General features: G+C 37.9%; 2 protein-coding genes across 3 annotated transcripts in view; one reads left to right on the forward strand and one right to left on the reverse strand.

Moving 5' to 3' along the window:
• USP34 (ubiquitin specific peptidase 34) overlaps positions 1-18182 on the forward strand; it is a 307835-nt gene that overhangs the window by 284472 nt on the left and 5181 nt on the right. For both annotated transcript variants that reach the window (XM_066378190.1, XM_066378191.1), the window contains exons 70-75: positions 4287-4365; positions 5100-5226; positions 6659-6766; positions 8327-8431; positions 8549-8673; positions 9663-9786. In XM_066378190.1, the coding sequence (XP_066234287.1) occupies positions 4287-4365; positions 5100-5226; positions 6659-6766; positions 8327-8431; positions 8549-8673; positions 9663-9786 (668 nt within the window). The remainder of the gene's footprint in view (positions 1-4286; positions 4366-5099; positions 5227-6658; positions 6767-8326; positions 8432-8548; positions 8674-9662; positions 9787-18182) is intronic.
• Positions 1-18182, reverse strand: part of REL (REL proto-oncogene, NF-kB subunit) — a 428703-nt gene that overhangs the window by 69602 nt on the left and 340919 nt on the right. The gene's annotated exons all lie outside the window — the stretch shown is intronic.

The following is an 18182-nucleotide window of genomic DNA, read 5'->3' on the forward strand; positions in this document are numbered from 1 at the left end:
AGTTTTTTTTCTGCTTTTCCTTTTTGTTCAATCCCTCCAACACACCCAACCCCCAGCTATCAGCCTGCTCTCTATCCATGAGTCTGTCTCTGTTTTGCTTGTTAGTTCATTTTATCCATTAGGTTCCAATATGAGTGAAATTATATGGTACTTGTCTTTCTCTGACTGGCTTATTTCACTTAGCATAATTCTCTCCAGGTCCATTCATGCAGTCAAAAAGGGTAAGATTTTCTTCTTTTTTTTATAGCCGAGTAGTATTTCATCATGTAAATGTCTCACAGTTCTTTTATCTACTCATCTACTGATGGACACTTGGGCAGCTTCCAGACTTGGCTATTGTAAATAATGCTGCAGTGAACATAGGGTTGCATATATTCTTTGGAATTAGTTTTTCGTTTTGGTTTTTTTTGTTTGTTTGTTTTAATGAGAGAAGACAAACTCCCACATGCAACCTGACTGGGATCCTGGCAGCCCCTGTCTGGGGCCAGTGCTCAAATTAGTCAAGCTACTTTTAACACCTGGTGCTGATGCAGAGTAACTGAACTATCCTCAGTGCCTGGGGCCAGTGCTAGAACCAATCGAGCCACTGGCTGCAGAACGGGAAAAGGGAGAGAAGCAGACGGTCACTTCTCATGTGTGCCCTGACCGGGAATAGAACCCAGGACGTCTATATGCTGGGTCAGCACTCTGTCCACTGAGCCAGCTGGCTGGTCCCTTCAGGTTTCTTTACATAAAGTCCCAGAAATGGAATCACTGGCTCCAACATTTATAAAGAACACCAAATAAAAGAATCTAATTAACTATGGGCAAAAAATTTGAATAAATACTTCACTAATTATCAGAGAAATGCAAATTAAAACTAATTATCAGAGAAATGCAAGTTAAAACCAAAGTGAGATAGTACCTCACATCTGTAAGAATGGCTTTCATCAATAAATCAACAAACAACAAGTGCCAGTGAGAATGTGGAGGAAAGGGAATCCTCATGCACTATTGGTGGGAATGCATATTGCTATAGCCACTGTAGAAAGCAGTATTAGGCCCTGGCCGGTTGGCTTAGCGGTAGAGCGTCGGCCTGGCGTGCGGGGGACCCCGGTTCAATTCCCGGCCAGGGCACATAGGAGAGGCGCCCATTTGCTTCTCCACCCCCCCTCCTTCCTCTCTGTCTCTCTCTTCCCCTCCCGCAGCCAAGGCTCCATTGGAGCAAAGATGGCCCGGGCGCTGGGGATGGCTCCTTGGCCTCTGCCCCAGGCGCTGGAGTGGCTCTGGTCACGGCAGAGCGACGCCCCAGAGGGGCAGAGCATTGCCCCCTGGTGGGCAGAGCATCGCCCCTGGTGGGCGTGCCGGGTGGATCCCGGTCGGGCGCATGCGGGAGTCTGTCTCTACCCGTTTCCAGCTTCAGAAAAATACAAAAAAAAAAAAAAAAAAAAAGAAAGCAGTATTGGAGTTACCTCAAAAATTAAAAATTGACACTCGCCTGGCCAGGCAGTGGCACAGTGGATAGAGCCTCAAACTGGAACACAGAGGACCCAGGTTCGAAACCCCAAGGTCACCAGCTTGAGCGCAGGCTCATCTAGTTTGAGCACAGCTCACCAGCTTGAGCCCAAGGTTGCTGGCTTGAGCAAGGGATCACTTGGTTTGCTGTAGCCCCCCCCCCCCCCCCAGTCAAGGCACATGTGAGAAATCAATCAATGAACAACTAAGGTGCCACAACGAGGAATTGATGCTTCTCATCTCCCTTCCTGTCTGTCTGTCCCTATCTGTCTCTGCTCTCTCTGTCTCTGTCACACACACACACACACACACACACACACACAACTGACACTCATTTTAAATTATTTATACAAAGTTTAGCAATTCTGTATGGTTATTAGGGAAGCATTTATACGTTTAGTCACCTTGGAAGAATTTATATTTTGAAAGTAAATGAGTTACTTTGAACAGGTTTTATTTTTTTGGTTTTGGATTGTGTTAGAATTATAGACTTACGGTTGGAAGCAACCTTAATATATAATCATCTACCTAATAAAGCTTGTCACTTCTTTTTTCTATTTCAGTCATCCAAATATATGCTTGAACAGTTCAGTCCTAGAGGCCTCCAAAAATAACTTTCTTCATCTTTGGATGAGTTTTTATGTTAATATGTTTTTCATTCTATTTAGCCCAGATCTATCTTCTTTAAGTATAGGAATTAAGCAAAGTAACAAATCATGATCTTTACATTTAATTGTTTAGAGCAAATTAAAATCCAGATTAATTTCTTAGAGTATTTATATATATTACATCTAAGACTAGGAGTTGATGTCCTTTAGTAGGCACACATTTCTTGGCAGTACTTTCTTGAACTGTGTATTACAGTAACAAATATTTTTAATTAAATTTATTGGGGTAACTGGTTAATATATAAATTTCAGGTGTACAACTTTATAATACAACATTTGTATACTTATTGTGTACTCACCACCCATTCCAGTCTCCTTCTGTTATCATGCATTCGACCCACTGTACCCTCTTCATCCTCCCCCTATTCCTCTTATCTCTAGTAGCCACCACCACTCTGCTGTCTGTATCTGAGTTTGTTTTTTCATTTGTTCATGTAGTGTTGACTAGTATCTTAAGCTATTCAACCCCAAGATAAGTTATTTCAGATTATCTTCTTCATTCAGAAAACTTTTAATTTTGAATCTCTACCAGGGCTCTTTAAAGTAATTTTTTAAAATATTTGGCATTAATTTTTAATATATTGCTTTCTCAAGATTTACTACTTAAAGTTTATTTTCAAAAAAAGGATTTGGAGTTTTTTTTAACTCTTTATTGAAAAACGAAAAAGGCCCTGGCCCATTGGCTCAGTGGATAGAGCCTTGGCCTGGCATGTGTATGTCCCAGGTTCAATTCCCAATCATGGCTCACAGCTTCTCTCACCCTCCCTATTCTCCTCCTCCTCTTCTCTCCCTCTTCTTCTCCTCCTCACAGCCAGTGGCTCAATTGGTTTGAGCATTAACTCCAGGTGCTAAGGATGATTCTTTGGTCTGAGTGTCAGCCTCAGGTACTAAAAATAGATGGGTTGATTACAGCATCAGCCCCAGGCAGGGGCTGCTGGGTAAAAACCAGTCAGGGCACATGCAGGAGTCTGTCACTTTATATCCATTCCTCTCACTTTAAAAAAAAAAGGGAAGAAAACATTTATTGAAGTGGAGGGATTTCCAGTCATACTATATATGTTTTTTTTTTTCCTTTGCATTTTTCTGAAGCTGGAAACTGGGAGAGACAGTCAGACTCCCGCATGCGCCCGACCGGGATCCACCCGGCACGCCCACCAGGGGGCGATGCTCTGCACATCCTGGGCGTTGCTATGTTGCGACCAGAGCCACTCTAGCGCCTGAGGCAGAGGCCACAGAGCCATCCCCAGCGCCCAGGCCATCTTTGCTCCAATGGAGCCTTAGCTGCGGGAGGGGAAGAGAGAGACAGAGAGGAAGGAGACGGGGAGGGGTGGAGAAGCAAATGGGCGCCTCTCCTGTGTGCCCTGGCCGGGAATAGAACCCGGGACTTCTGCACACCCCAGGCCGACGCTCCACCACTGAGCCAACCGGCCAGGGCCTCCAGTCATACTATATAATAGCAGTTTCTAGTACCTAATAAAGAAATGAGGTATATTGATAAGAATAACTATTTTTGATGATTATAATCTATGTTATTTACAAGGCTACCATATGTATTTTTGTTTGAGTGAAAGAGAGATGCATCAAGTCATTGTGCCATTGACTGCTTCTCATATGTGCCCTGACCGGGGCTTGAACCAGTGATCCCAGCACTCCAGGGTGACCTACCAGGGTGCCACCATATGTTTTTAATGTTTTCCGCTCATGTTCCTCTTTCTTTCTCCAGTAACCACCTATTGAATGCTTTGATAATACAACTATATTTTATTAATACCCAGACCTTAGCATAATTAAAAGATAAACCTATTATAAAAATAAACATAATTTATCCTGAAACTTTCTAGATATTCCTATTATACCTCCCTTCCATTGTGTGGATAATTAAGAGTTGACTAGATACTATTAGACATAAGTTTTCTTTAATTTACTTAGGGAGTTTCTTATTTAATACTCTCTCCCTTTACTAAGAAATAGATGTAGTAGTCTCTTCTCAGAAGCTAGAGAAGTAGAGTGCCTAAATGACAGTATACTTCTGGTTTTATTTGTTTGCTTGCTTTTTTGTTTTTATCAGCAAAGTGTTCTGTTCTGATTCAGATATCTCAAATTATGATTTATGTATTCTTCTAGTGCCTTCAGAATACTGTTAGAATCTGATGAAGACAGACTGCTTGTTGTGTTTAATCGAGGGTTGATTCTGATGACTGAGGTAAGTATTTTATTGTATTTTCTCACCAAGACTACTGATTTTGTGGATATTTAGAGTTTATTGTAGGCTATTTTACAGGTATCTGGATTTTAATTATACAGATCAGTAAATGCTAATTTATATTTGAAGACTAATTAGGTCACAGTTTTTAGGGTGCTGTTTCCTTTTACATAGTAATGCCTTACTTTCCCCTTATTTTGTATTTAGAACTACTTGAAATAAACTGGTTTTATTTTGTTTGTAAGGATAGAAACAGAAGAAATTCATATGATTTAATCAAGGACACAGTCTCTCAAGAGTTCACTTTGATAGAGTTATATATACTAAGGTTATACCTAACTCTCTCAAAAAAAACCCTGAAAAGTTAGTTAAAGCAGTTACCTATACTCCTTAATTTTCCTGTTGTGGCCCACTGCTTTATATTCTGTAAGGCTTTGCAGTCTTAGAGCAAACACTAACAAAAAGAAGAAAAATCTGATTAAATAAATTATTCCTTTAGACTAAAATGTATACACAAAATATCAGAGCTCTGAAGTGTGAGGACTGTTCAGTATTTTAAAAGAGCTGAATGAGAGGATTTGACTTTTAAATAAAAAGCAAATCCATTTGGCTTAGTGTTCATATACATATACATAGTCTCTCTGGAAATGTGTCTGGAGGATGAGCCCTACAATTTCTTGGCTAAATAAATTAAAAATGAAATGAAGTTTTTCATTTTTTAAAATCACTTACAGTCTTTCAACACACTGCACATGATGTATCACGAAGCCACAGCTTGCCATGTGACTGGAGACTTAGTAGAACTTCTGTCAATATTCCTTTCTGTATTGAAGTCTACGCGCCCATATCTTCAGAGAAAAGGTTTGGTCATTTTTTATTTTTGTTAATTCAACTAGTAAGAGCAAAATAAGGTGTTTAAACTGCATGCTTCAGAGAATTTGTTTTTATCTCCAGTTTATATATAGGAGGAGATGGGGCTGATGCTAATCATGAGGAAATGTTTCTCATAATTTCCTGATATAAGACTGGAATTTTCTTATTTATTGTTTTTAATGCCTAACCAAAACACAGTCAAGCATGCTACAAGTGTCAAGATGTAGGAGACTGGAAAACATTTCCAGCCCAGTAACACTGGTTATTTTGTGAAGGTTTTCCAACTGGAAACTTCATGGCTTAGATTAGATCATTTTTCGTTTCAAGAGAAATAACTACAAACATATCTCTTTTGTGTTCCTGTAAGATAGTGTGAACTCTGAACTTCATATAAATTACTAAAAAATAAGATATAGTCATCACTAAAATAGGTACTTTAAGAAATCTAGCAGGTTTATGTTCGAAGTAAGCTATTGTTACCTACCAACAGATTTCCTGGTTGGGTTTGCAAATGGTTTTGGTTTTTTTTCGTTGTTAATTGGGATGTCCTGTGCATGAGAAGCACTATACCCAAGATTAATAGTGTTCCATGCACAGTGAAGCACCTAAACACTGCTTGATATTATAAATTTAAAACAGGTGGTTTTGTGCGGCACTACAGTTATGTCAATAAAGTTTATTTAGATCACAATATATCCTAAAGTATCACATAGTAAAATTATTCAGTCAATGAGGACTTGGGAGGGAATGTCAGTGAACTGGCTTGAATGTTCTGTGGCAAGCCACAAGCCAGCCAAATATTGATATAGAAATTTAGGTTATAATTTGCCTTGTGATGTTTGGAAGTCATTGTTTATACTTTAAAGGTTATATTTTAGGCTATTTGGGATCTGCTGTTGGAAGGATCACTAGACTTATGGAGGAATTAGTCACAGATGACTTGTAGAAAATACTGTCATATATAGTTCATTTCATCATTTTCTGTTGCAGGAAGCCACTCCACCACAGAATGCTAATATGCCAGTGGTACCCAGTACCTCTTATATATAAGTTATTGCAAATAATGTTCTGAAATGCTTAACTTCAGAATTACATTTTTTTAAAGTAAATAATTGTTTTAAATCTATTTTGTAAAGATATAAAGTACAATAGAATTTCTGGAGTACAGATTAAACTATTTGCACTAACACACGTGATATGCATGATTTAATAAAATAACTTTACTCTCCCTAAAAAAAAAAAAATCTAGCAGGTTTAACAGTAGTAGCCATCTCATGAAAAACAGACACAGCTTTACATAGCCCAAGATGTTTATGTAATTAATTTGAATTAAGTTAGTATTCTGTAGTTTACAGTAGAAAGTAATTGTGATGAGGTTTGATCTTAAATGGCATATTTATGTATGCTTTTGTATTTGCAGATGTGAAACAAGCACTAATCCAGTGGCAAGAGCGAATTGAATTTGCCCATAAACTGTTAACTCTTCTTAATTCCTATAGCCCTCCAGAACTTAGAAATGCCTGTATTGGTAAGTTACTAAGAAAATATACCTGTGTAAAACTAGTGAAAGAACATTTTGGGGGGATTATTTTTTTGTGAGGTGTGATTAGTTCTGAGGGTCTGGACAACATTTGTACTTATGTGTAATTTTCATTGGTCAGTAGGTCCTTAAAGATCAAATTTCATTTCTTAACAATGCAGTAATTACCCATGTGATCATGGGCCAGTCACTTACTATATCTGGGCTCTTGGACCTTAGGTTATCTCTAGATGTCTTGCTCTAAAATCTTCTGAACCTATATAAACAAGGTAAATCATACAAATGTTTACAAAGTAGAATTGAAATTGTAAAGGATTGTAGTGATTATTTCACTGTGAGTTCTTTTGCTTAAAGATATTTCTTAGCCCTGGCTGGTTGGCTCAGTGGTAGAGCATCAGCCTGGTGTGCAGGAGTCCCAGGTTCGATTCCCGGCCAGGGCACACAGGAGAAGCGCCCAGCTGCTTCTCCACCCCTCCCCCTCTCCTTCCTCTCTGCCTCTCTCTTCCCCTCCCGCAGCCAAAGCTCCATTGGAGCAAAGTTGGCCTGGGCGCTGAGGATGGCTCTATGGCCTCTGCCTCAGGCGCTAGAATGGCTCTGGTTGCAACAGAGCGACGCCCCAGATGGGCAGAGCATCGCCCCCTGGTGGGCATGCCGGGTGGATCCCAGTCGGGTGCATGCGGGGGTCTGTCTGACTGCCTCCCTGTTTCCAGCTTCAGAAAAATACAAGATATTTCTTAGTAGATTTTCATAGACACCTAGGTATTTTACCTTTTTATTGATTGCATATTTATAATAAAATGACCATTCATGCCTGTTAAAGCACCCCCTTATTTTAAATTTATATTGCATTTTTTACTACCTTAGAAACCACTTTAAAATCATATTTAGAGACTCTTAACTGCTTATTTACAGTTTCTTAAGATGACATGAAAAAAAAAAAGATGACATGAATGACTGGCTGTCATGTGTAAGCAGTCGGTCATGGCAGGCATTGGCCTGATATTCTGTGGAATTACTGGCCTAGGCTTCTCCAGCAAGAGGGGAGAGGTGCATAGTGGTAATCTCTGATTGCTAGACTCTGCCAGTTGCCTGTCACCATGAGCTTTACGCTTGTGTGATTAGAGGATGAGAATTAGTCCAGCTAATATCAGGAAACATTAAAAGTAGATTAAGGATTATCCCTTTGATCTGAAGAACTTTGAACCTTAGATTTCTTTATATGCTGCTTCAGGTGATTTTATGAAGACACATAATATGCACTATTTCCCTTGGTGTACTTCTCCATGATTCTTTTCTTGGATAAATAATATACAAATAGTTTTAAACTTTAGTTTCAGAATGATAGCTCTGTTGTCCCGTTAGTAACTCGGCTGAATTCAGATTGATTGTCATCAGACAAATTTCTCCCAGTGTCAGGAGCTAAAACAGTTTTAGACTCATTTTAACTTTTCTAGCTGCCATACTGCAACTAGTCACTCCATAAGGGTTTGTGAGTTTGAAAGTGACAGGTACAATTTTTTAATACCCAAATTGTGCTTTTATTTTCAGATGTACTCAAGGAACTTGTGCTTTTGAGTCCCCATGACTTTCTTCATACTCTGGTTCCATTTCTGCAACACAACCATTGTACCTACCATCACAGTAATATACCAAGTATGTATTCATCTAGCCCAGTACTTGAGTGTGGTTGGCATTTAATCTTTCTGCACACTGAAACATGGAGATTTATTTTTTCCCGTTTATTCTTATTGTACACTTTTAATGTCTTAGTGTCTCTTGGACCTTATTTCCCTTGTCGAGAAAATATCAAGCTAATAGGAGGGAAAAGCAATATTCGGCCTCCGCGCCCTGAACTCAATATGTGCCTCTTGCCCACAATGGTGGAAACCAGTAAGGTATGTTGGGATGCTAGGAAAGCCATGTTTCTGTAGTACACAGTAATTTGAAATTTTCCCTCTGGCAGTTATGAGTAGATTAGACATAAATAACCATTTTGTGGATCCTAAAATGATTAGACTCATTTGGACTTTTTCCTTTTAGTGCTCTGAAATGTTGGTTTAATATTTGCAAAATCAACAATAAGCACAAGTAGTAAGTTCTTTCCCCTCAAAAAATACCCTTATAGAAAGCCTTATCAGTATATGTTACTAGGCTAAATTATAACTGGGTCATATATCTAAACCTGAAAAATCAAGTTAGGTACTTAATGAATGTTTAAATTTGGCCATATCAATTACTTTTTTTACTGCCTTTTAATTATAATCCTTTATATATATCACAATTGATAAATTTATCATCATTTGTCTGATTTTTGTCCTCTAACATTTTATTCTAAAATAATACTAATTCTAAATTACAGAGAGAAGGTACAGGATAATTTATTTTAGTCTCAACATTTTTTAAACAATTTTCCCCCTTTATCTTTCTTCACCCCACTTCATTCGCGCTCTCCCTTGCCCACAATCTTTGTATCTTAAATATTCTTAAGTTTTTACAAGATGATAAACAATTAAAAATAATTAACACTGTAGTAACCATTACAGAAATAATTTGGAGTCTATTTCAAAAATCAAATTTAATTTATTCTTCTTGATTATATGTCTGTAGAGCTGAAATGTCACATTTTAAACTCTTAATAGTAATTTTTATTAAAGTATGTAGAAATAATGGGTAATTTTAATTGACAGGATTTGCACACTGAGAATAAACTTTGACAATTAAGAGCTTAATAACATTACCAGATACTTGGAAATTAAAACTAGTTTCTTATGGAATTTAAATATTTAATCAGCTTTTTAGTTAAACTTATTACATTTGCACAAAATATGCTCTTTAATTTATTATACAATTTAAGTGCAACCATTTTATCATCTTTAACCTTCAGGGCAAAGATGACGTTTATGATCGTATGCTGCTAGACTACTTCTTTTCTTATCATCAATTCATCCATCTATTATGCCGAGTTGCAATCAACTGTGAAAAATTTACTGAAACATTAGTTAAGCTGAGTAAGTATAAAAGATGAGCAGTAAATTCCACTGAATTATTTTAAGTCCCTAGCCATTCAGGAAGGGGAGGAAAAAAATGAGACAATCCTTTTCTTATTTTTTAAAGTAAATGTTAAAAAATAGTAATTACTCTTGGGAACATTTTTATTTTTATTAAGAAAACACCAACTTACTGGTTTCCATTGGCTAGTTCTGCCCAGAGTTTCAGCTGGCCTATAAAGGAGTGTGGAGTGGGGCTGGTCACTTTTGTACATAGAAGCCCAAGTCCTCCTCCATCTGCCCAGCAGAATTTAAAAACAAAAACTGCTCTGCTTAGGGAGACAGGCTTAGAAGGACTTTCCGAGCCCTGATCTTGAGGGTAAGTTGAGATCTATAATGCCAGCTGTGCTTTGGCGCTGGTAACACCAAGAGCAAGCTGAGTGGGCTTAGCTAGGGTGAAGCAGAGGTGCATATATGAGTAAATTAGGAGGTAAGTCCAATAAAATAGGTGAGTAAGAAGGGAAATTTGAAAAGGAGTATTCGAGAAATAGAATTATACAGGGGAAAGAAAACTCGAATTACTTAATAAGTATTATGTCCCTCCAAGGAGGTGCCTGAGAGCTGTTAGAGTATACTCCCTTCGGGTGATTTTCTTTTTTAAGCTGATAAGTATTTGGAAGACATATAGCCCTCCTGCAGATGTCCCCCATCTCAGGACCTCCAGAGTTCCCAGGCTCTGTCTGTCTTGCTTCTTGAGGAATGGCCGAGGATTCTCTCCAATGTTCTGTAGCTTAATTTCAGAGCATGAAAGTAAAGTACTCATGGAATTACCACCCAGGTCAAGAAATAGAATATTACCGTAACACTCTAGATCAGTGGTCCCCATCCATTATTGGGCCACGGACTGGTTTAATGTCAGAAAATATTTTCACGGACCGGCCTTTAGGGTGGGACGGATAAATGTATCACGTGACTGAGACAAGCTTCAAGAGTGAGTCTTAGACAAATGTAACAGAGGGAATCTGGTCATTTTTTAAAAATAAAACATCGTTCAGACTTAAATATAAATAAAACAAATAATGTAAGTTATTTATTCTTTCTTTGTGGACCGGTACCAAATGGTCCACGGACCAGTACCAGTCCGCGGCCCGGGAGTTGGGGACCACTACTCTAGATGACCCCTTTTGCTCCTTCTCAGTCACAGCCTCTTCCTTCCCATGGAAAAGGTTTTGAGCCATTATTGATAGGGCAAAAGATGTGAACCTACCTTAGGTTTCATTATCCAAAAAGAAGAAAGTGGTAACAGCTGTCAGGGATAATTTCTCTTCAGAAAAACCATCTTCTTGGCAAGTGATTAGAGCATCTTCAAATTTGAAAGGTTGTTCCTTTCACCTGTTGTCATTAGCTGGTTATATACATATGTGTGACTGAAGTGCCAGTATTGGTCGTGGGAGTGGTGAGGATATGTTCAGATTGGCCATTTTATAATTACACAGTTGGGTTGTAGCACTTGATAGAAGCTAAAACCTAGCAGTGGCAATGATCAAATGTGAGAGAATATGCAGGAGTTCTAGTAACATATCCTTGCTCCTGAATAAGAAGGGGAACTTAGAAAGATGCTGACCTTACGAGTTGTTTTTGGTAATTAGATTCATATGATTTATGCCAAAAATTATTTGAGAAACTATTTTAGCTACTTGAACAGCTCTTACCAAAATAATGAATGTTCTGCCCTGTTTGGAACTGTCTTCCTTATCAACACAAATACACAATTTCAGGGAAGTTAAACATGGAGGGAGGAGGAGGGAGGAAAAGGACAACACACTTAAGTCATCCACATCAGCTGAATTAACTTTCATATATTTTATACTCTCATCACTCTTATCTATGAAACACTGTTGATGCTGCCTCATGGTGTTCAGTTCTCTACATAAGAACTGGACTGTTCTATAGAACATTCTAGAAGGATGAAAATATTCTCCATTTGCATCACCATCCATAATATAATAGCCACTAACCATATGTGAATGTTGAGAACTTGAAGTTTGAGTAAGGAACTGAATTTTTATTTTATTTTAACCACATTAAATTTGAAGAGCTAGATGTGATGTTGCCTACTGTAATAAGTAGCACAACACTATATAGAAACCAAAACCTTTACAAATAGAGCAGGACAGAAATTTTTTATGGTTTATCTCAGTTAATGCAGAAAATGAGATATAAATATTGCAAAGACATAAAAACCTTGCTTTCCTTTTGTTTCTTATAAATGAAGAGATTATGCCTCAGTATTTAAAGTTAACTCCTCCTTCCAGCTGAAATGATTACTTCTAGGGAGAGGCACCTAAGGAAGGGATTGAGCCAAGCCAAGCCCACTTTAATGACTATAATGTGAAGCAGAGAGTTGATAGGGAGTTTTAATTTGTATAATTTCTTCAGGAAATTATCTTTGGCAACAAAGAAAGGAAAGGGTAAATTTAAATTGTTTATGTTCTTAATCATTTGAGTCTTGAGGTTAGATGGTCCAAGGGCCAAAATACCAACTATAGATGAGATTGTCTCAAGACCTATATCAGATTGCAAATCATTTTCAGTTTTGAAGAAAAGTCTTTGTGGTAATTCTTATATGGGTAGATTTTAAGATTGTTAGGGAGGCCTGACCTGTGGTGGCGCAGTGGATAAAGCATCGAACTGGAACGCTGAGGTTGCTGGTTCGAAACCCTGGGCTTGCCTGGTCAAGTCACATATGGGAGTTGATGCTTCCTGCTCCTCCCTTTCTCTCTCTCTCTCGCTCTAAAATGAATTAAATAAAATAAAAATTTTAAAAAGATTTTAGGGAATAAAAAAGAAGTATATAATGGTTGTAGATTAGAATTGCAGGGGATCGAGTTCCAAGCACGAAATAGTAAACAAAGGGAGAGAGGAAGTGTTTTTGAAGTGATGTCAGGCATGGGGTTAGTAGGGAAGACAGAAGTGGGAAGAGAATTCAGGAAGGGTGAACAAAGCTATTGACTACCATGTGAAATAACAGTGTGTCTGAAACCACGGTATTTTGGTATTTTAAAATAGTTTAGCCAGAAAAGTTCTGAAAAAGAATAATAAGAGGAACTGACACTGTTAGTTTCTAAAATCCTTACTAAAGATTCAGTAATTTTTGTGGGGTTTTTTAGTATTTAATATACAGGTAGTCCATATGTTGCAAACAAGATAGGTTGTATAGGTTTAAAAATGTTTAAGTATTTATATGTACAGAAAGGTAAAAATAATTACTATGTTGAGACAAACATCTAAGTTGCATTTGATAGGTAAATGTACCTGTTCCAACTTTACATACAAATTCAGCTTAAGAACAAACCTACAGCCCTGGCCGGTTGGCTCAGTGGTAGAGCGTCGGCCTGGCGTGCAGAAGTCCCAGGTTCGATTCCCGCCAGAGCACACAGGAGAAGCTCCCATCTGCTTCTCCACCCCTCCCCCTCTCCTTCCTCTCTGTCTCTCTCTTCCCCTCCCGCAGCCGAGGCTCCATTGGAGCAAAGATGGCCCGGGCGCTGGGGATGGCTCCTTGGCCTCTGCCCCAGGCACTAGAGTGGCTCTGGTCGTGACAGAGTGACACCCCAGAGGGGCAGAGCGTCGCCCCCTGGTGGGCGTGCCAGATGGATCCCGGTCGGGTGCATGCGGGAGTCTGTCTTACTGTTTCTCCACATTTCCAGCTTCAGAGAAATACAAAAAAAAAACACAAAAAACCTACAGAACCTATCTCATTTGTACCTGGGACTGCCTGTATATATAGTTCACAATTTAAAACAATATCAAAAAGGTACACAAAATGTCACTCACAGACTCACTCCCTACCACTTTTATTGTTTTGTTTACCTTTATTTGCATAAAAACAAATACAGGTATATTTTCTCCCCTTTTTTACATAAAAGTACACTTATGATTAAAAACCATGTGATGCAGATACAGAAATGCATAGGCAGAACAGTAGACAAAGCGCCACAAACACATGTAAGGCTATGCGAGGACACATCAGATCAGTGGTGAATAGGTGGTGTTGAGATCATTGGTTAGCTATCTGGGGAGAGGGAGGAACCTTTAATACCTGCTCCAAATACCAAATACATACCAGGAGAATTAAGATTTAATTGTGAAAAGTAAAATCGTAGAAATATTCGAGAAAAACATAGGATTATATGGCTACAACCTTGAGATTTGAAAGACCATGGTAAGCAGGAAACAAAACCTAGAAACAATAAGAAATTGTCTATGCTGAAGTTGAAATGTTTGTCTACATAAAGATTTAAAATACTTTGTTTAAAAATGCCATAAATTGAATGAAAATACAAACAACTAGTGAAAAAAATATTTGCATTCTTAGCCAATAAATGTCTAGTATTGCCAAATAACAAAGAATTTTTAGGATTCAGTATGATGGTCAAGAATATAAAGTAGCCTGACCAGGCGGTGGCACAGTGGATAGAGCATCGGACTAGGATATGGAGGACCCAGGTTCGAGACCCCAAGCTCACCAGTTTGGACCCAAGGTCGCTGGCTTGAGCAAGGGGTTACTCGGTCTGCTGAAGCCCCGCGGTCAAGGCACATATGAGAAAGCAGTCAATGAACAACTAAGGTGTCGTAACGAAAAACTGATGATTGATGCTTCTCATCTCTCTCCGTTCCTGTCTGTCTGTCTCTATCTATCCCTCTCTCTGACTCTCACTCTGTCTCTGTAAAAAAAAAGAAAAAGAAAAAAAATATAAAGTAAAATAAGCACAGGCCATGAACAGGCATTACTCATGTGCCCATGTTTACATAGACAAATACAGTTGGTAACCATATGGAAAGTTGCCCAACTTTACTAAATAAAGCAAATGACAGTTTCTCTTTTTTCAACTATGAGTTAAAGTTTAGATGTATGTTTGAGAAAAGAAGAGATCTTATACTGGAGTCAGTTTGGGGAGAAAATAAGGCATTATCAACTTAGATTGTTATACCCTTTGATCCAGCAATACTAGATCTAGAAATCAACCCTACTCTACTCATAAGCGGTATACTTAGGATGTTTATTTTCACTTGGTTTGTATTTTGGAAACACCCAGTATCCAATAACAGAAGCTTAGTTAAGTAAACCAAAGTTTATCTAGTCTTTTAAATAATAAGGTGGGAATTGACTGTGGATAATGTGGGTGGAAAATGGAAAACTGATGAGTATGATTACACGTTTTTTTAAAGGAGACACTCAGCATATGCAAAAAATAATTATAAGGTGCTTTTATTTTTCTAGGTTAGATAGCTGTAAGGTTTAAATTACTTGTAGTGGTCATATATAGGTACTACATTTGGGAAACAAAAGAAGTAAAGTACTACAGAAAACTGGTAGTACAAATTCTAATACCATGTACTATGTAGGTCATGCAGAATTAAGAATATGCTGAAGTAAAATTAACTTAATAACAAATCCCTAGATTTTATCTTTTAGTTAAGTTTCATTTTCAGAGGCAAACAAGGATCTCTATCACCTTTATTATTTAACATTGTTTTTGAAAGTTTGCTTAAAGCATTAATAACCAAAAGTAAGAAGAAATAGGTTTTCTTGCAAGGAACATTATGGATTTGCATAGAAAAACCACAATCTTCAAATCTCTAGAGGTTAAAAAATTAGTATAGTTGGTAAGAGTAAACATAGAAGTTTCAAGTTATAAAAAGCATAGTTCTGGTTCATGCTTTACCTTTTTGTGATGTCAAGGTGGTACTGATTGGAGAAACAGCTGGCTAGCTGTTTCCATAAAGGCTTCTTCAGGTGAATGTACTTCAGACCAGGGCCAGTCCTTTAGTGCAGATCAGAAGTCAGCTTTTACCAGTCTACAAAGGCAAATCCATTTAGCCTAGGTTAATACGTGGTAATTATGTTTAATAGACATATTTATTCTATTATTATGCCAGTTTGTTAATTTACATCAAAAAAGAACTGGCACAGGAATCTGAATATTCTATAGTAGGACCAGCAGATTTTTTTCCAGTTACCTAAGTGGGCAGCTGAATAGCTTTCTTGGTATGTAGTCAAAACAAAGGGGACTGGAAAGCATCAAATGTGTGATAGTCTTAGGCTAATATATCTTGATGATTCAGTCTCATCGTGGAGCATTAGTAGTGGGCCTTTCATCCATTGGCTAAAACGATCACTTTCTGTGGATAATGCTTGGATTATGATACACACTCCTATAGAAAGCTAGACAAAGAATCATAACACAATTCAGATAGGAGAAACCCTAACTAGTCAATAAACATATAAAATATTTCATCCTCACAGCATTCATTTGAACAACCATTTTACCTACAAAAGCTGTTTTTAAAAGATTTTTCTTTTAATAACACACCCAGCAGCTTCTATGACATAAGGTATTACTAATAAAGAAAAGATGTTTATAACAGTTTTTGATTATCATATATTAATTCCTTCGTGAATGGTTATGAAGAAAAGTTTAAGTCTGCCCGTCCTGTTTAACTGAGACAAGACTTGGATGTGTGCCTGAGAACTTTGTTGACTGCATCTGGCTGTGCTATCCACCCAGTACAGTGAGACTCCACAAAAGGTGTTGGAGGAGGAGTGTGTGGAATACGATAGCACTTGAGTCCTAGAGCTAAGATTTGCGTGATCCTCAATGTTCTGTGGATTTGTAGAAAGAAACAAACTGTGCTTTGCAGGGATGCCTTCCTTCCAAAAGAGGTGCTGCTTGAAGAGGGAATAGGTAGAACTTTGTATAAAAGAGATCTCTTTAGTTTACCGTGGGTGTGTTTTCCAGAGTGTGGTGTACAAGATGTTCCGGGGAAAAAGATTTTATATTAATATGTATGGATCTTACTGTATTATAAAAATACATAAGTACTACATCACACCCATGATGTATAATCAGATAAATCTAGGGTAATTGCAAGTATACCGCTCACTGGCTTTTGAGATGAACCTGAGATTACATAACCTTTCTAAGCATAATTTTCTCATCCAAAAAAGGGGCCAAAATGAGGATAACGCCTACCAAATTGATGAGAAAAGTAAATGTGATGATCTGACATACCTAGTACAATAGATGCCAATACATGTTTATTTCCCTCTTCACTTGTAAAGATATTTGTATCAGAATACCACTTGAAAGGGATCTAGGTTATAGAAAGCCTCCATGGGATTTTTTTGTTTATTGTGGTAGTGCTGCTTTTTGGTAGTTATTAAAAGTAAAAGATTACTTTGAGGGATAGTTGGAGAAAAAAGAATAAAGACTGGACAAATATAAATTGCGGTATACAGTCTGCTTTCCATAAGAGAGTTCATGTCAGGGCAGCCTTTAGTTCAGGACTTGGCAAACTTTCTGCAAAACTGCTGGATATTAAATACTTTAGATTTGTAGGCCTTATATAGTCTCTGTCACATATTCTTTGGCTGTTTTTTTTGTTTTTTACAATCCTTTAAAAACATGGAAACTCATTTTAGCTGAAATGGCCATACAAAAACAGGTGCAGGCCAGAGTTTGCCAGCCCCTGCTCTACTTTTACAGGTAATTATGATGCAGGGACATGGGGGTATAGAATACTCTCTTCTTAGTAACCAACAGTTTTGATGGCATGCCCTTGTTTGCTTATGTATATAGGATAAAGAGGGATGATAGTGTTCCCTTGGATCTTTTGGGGTTTTTTATTATTATTGATTTTAGAGACAGAAGAAGGGGGAGAGAGGGAGTTCCACTTATTAATGCATTCACTGGTTGATTCTTCCATGTGCCCTGTGCAGGAATCAAACCCATAACCTTGGCATATCAGGACGATTCTCTAACTAATTGAACTACCTAGGCAGGCTTCTCCTTAGATCTTTACAAAGAGATTAATCGTGACAGGAAAATAAATAAATAGGCTTTCCCACAAAAGGGAGTCCAGGCATCCTTGGATGACTAAATTGGGGGACTGATTTAATTTCCCTTTGGAAGATTTTGATATTCTCAAATCCTTGGTTTAACCCAAGAGGTTGGCAAACAGGAACCTGCATGCTGCTTGTTGTTGTATAATCAGTGAGCTACCCACAAGTTTAGAAGGGTTTTTACTTTTTAGGTGGGTAAAAAAGAACTAGATTATTTTAAATACTTTGTGACACATGAAAATCACATGAGATTTAAATTTCAGGGGTTCTTAAAGTTTTATTGAAATACAGCCACACGCATTAATTTAATGTTGTCTTTGACTGCTTTCACACTGCCTCTGCAGTGGTGAGTAGTTATAGCAGATCATGCAGGTTGCAGAGACTAAAATAGTTACTGTTTGGTTCTTTACAGAAGAGTTTGCTGACTCCAGGTCTAATTAAAAGTGGAGATGGCTTTTCTTGTATTTCTCCTTCTCTATGTTTATACTTTCCCTGGGATTAGGAGTGTGGAGGA

The sequence above is a fragment of the Saccopteryx leptura genome, chromosome 3 (assembly GCF_036850995.1).
Source record: "Saccopteryx leptura isolate mSacLep1 chromosome 3, mSacLep1_pri_phased_curated, whole genome shotgun sequence".
In the NCBI taxonomy this organism is placed as follows: Eukaryota; Metazoa; Chordata; class Mammalia; order Chiroptera; family Emballonuridae; genus Saccopteryx; species Saccopteryx leptura.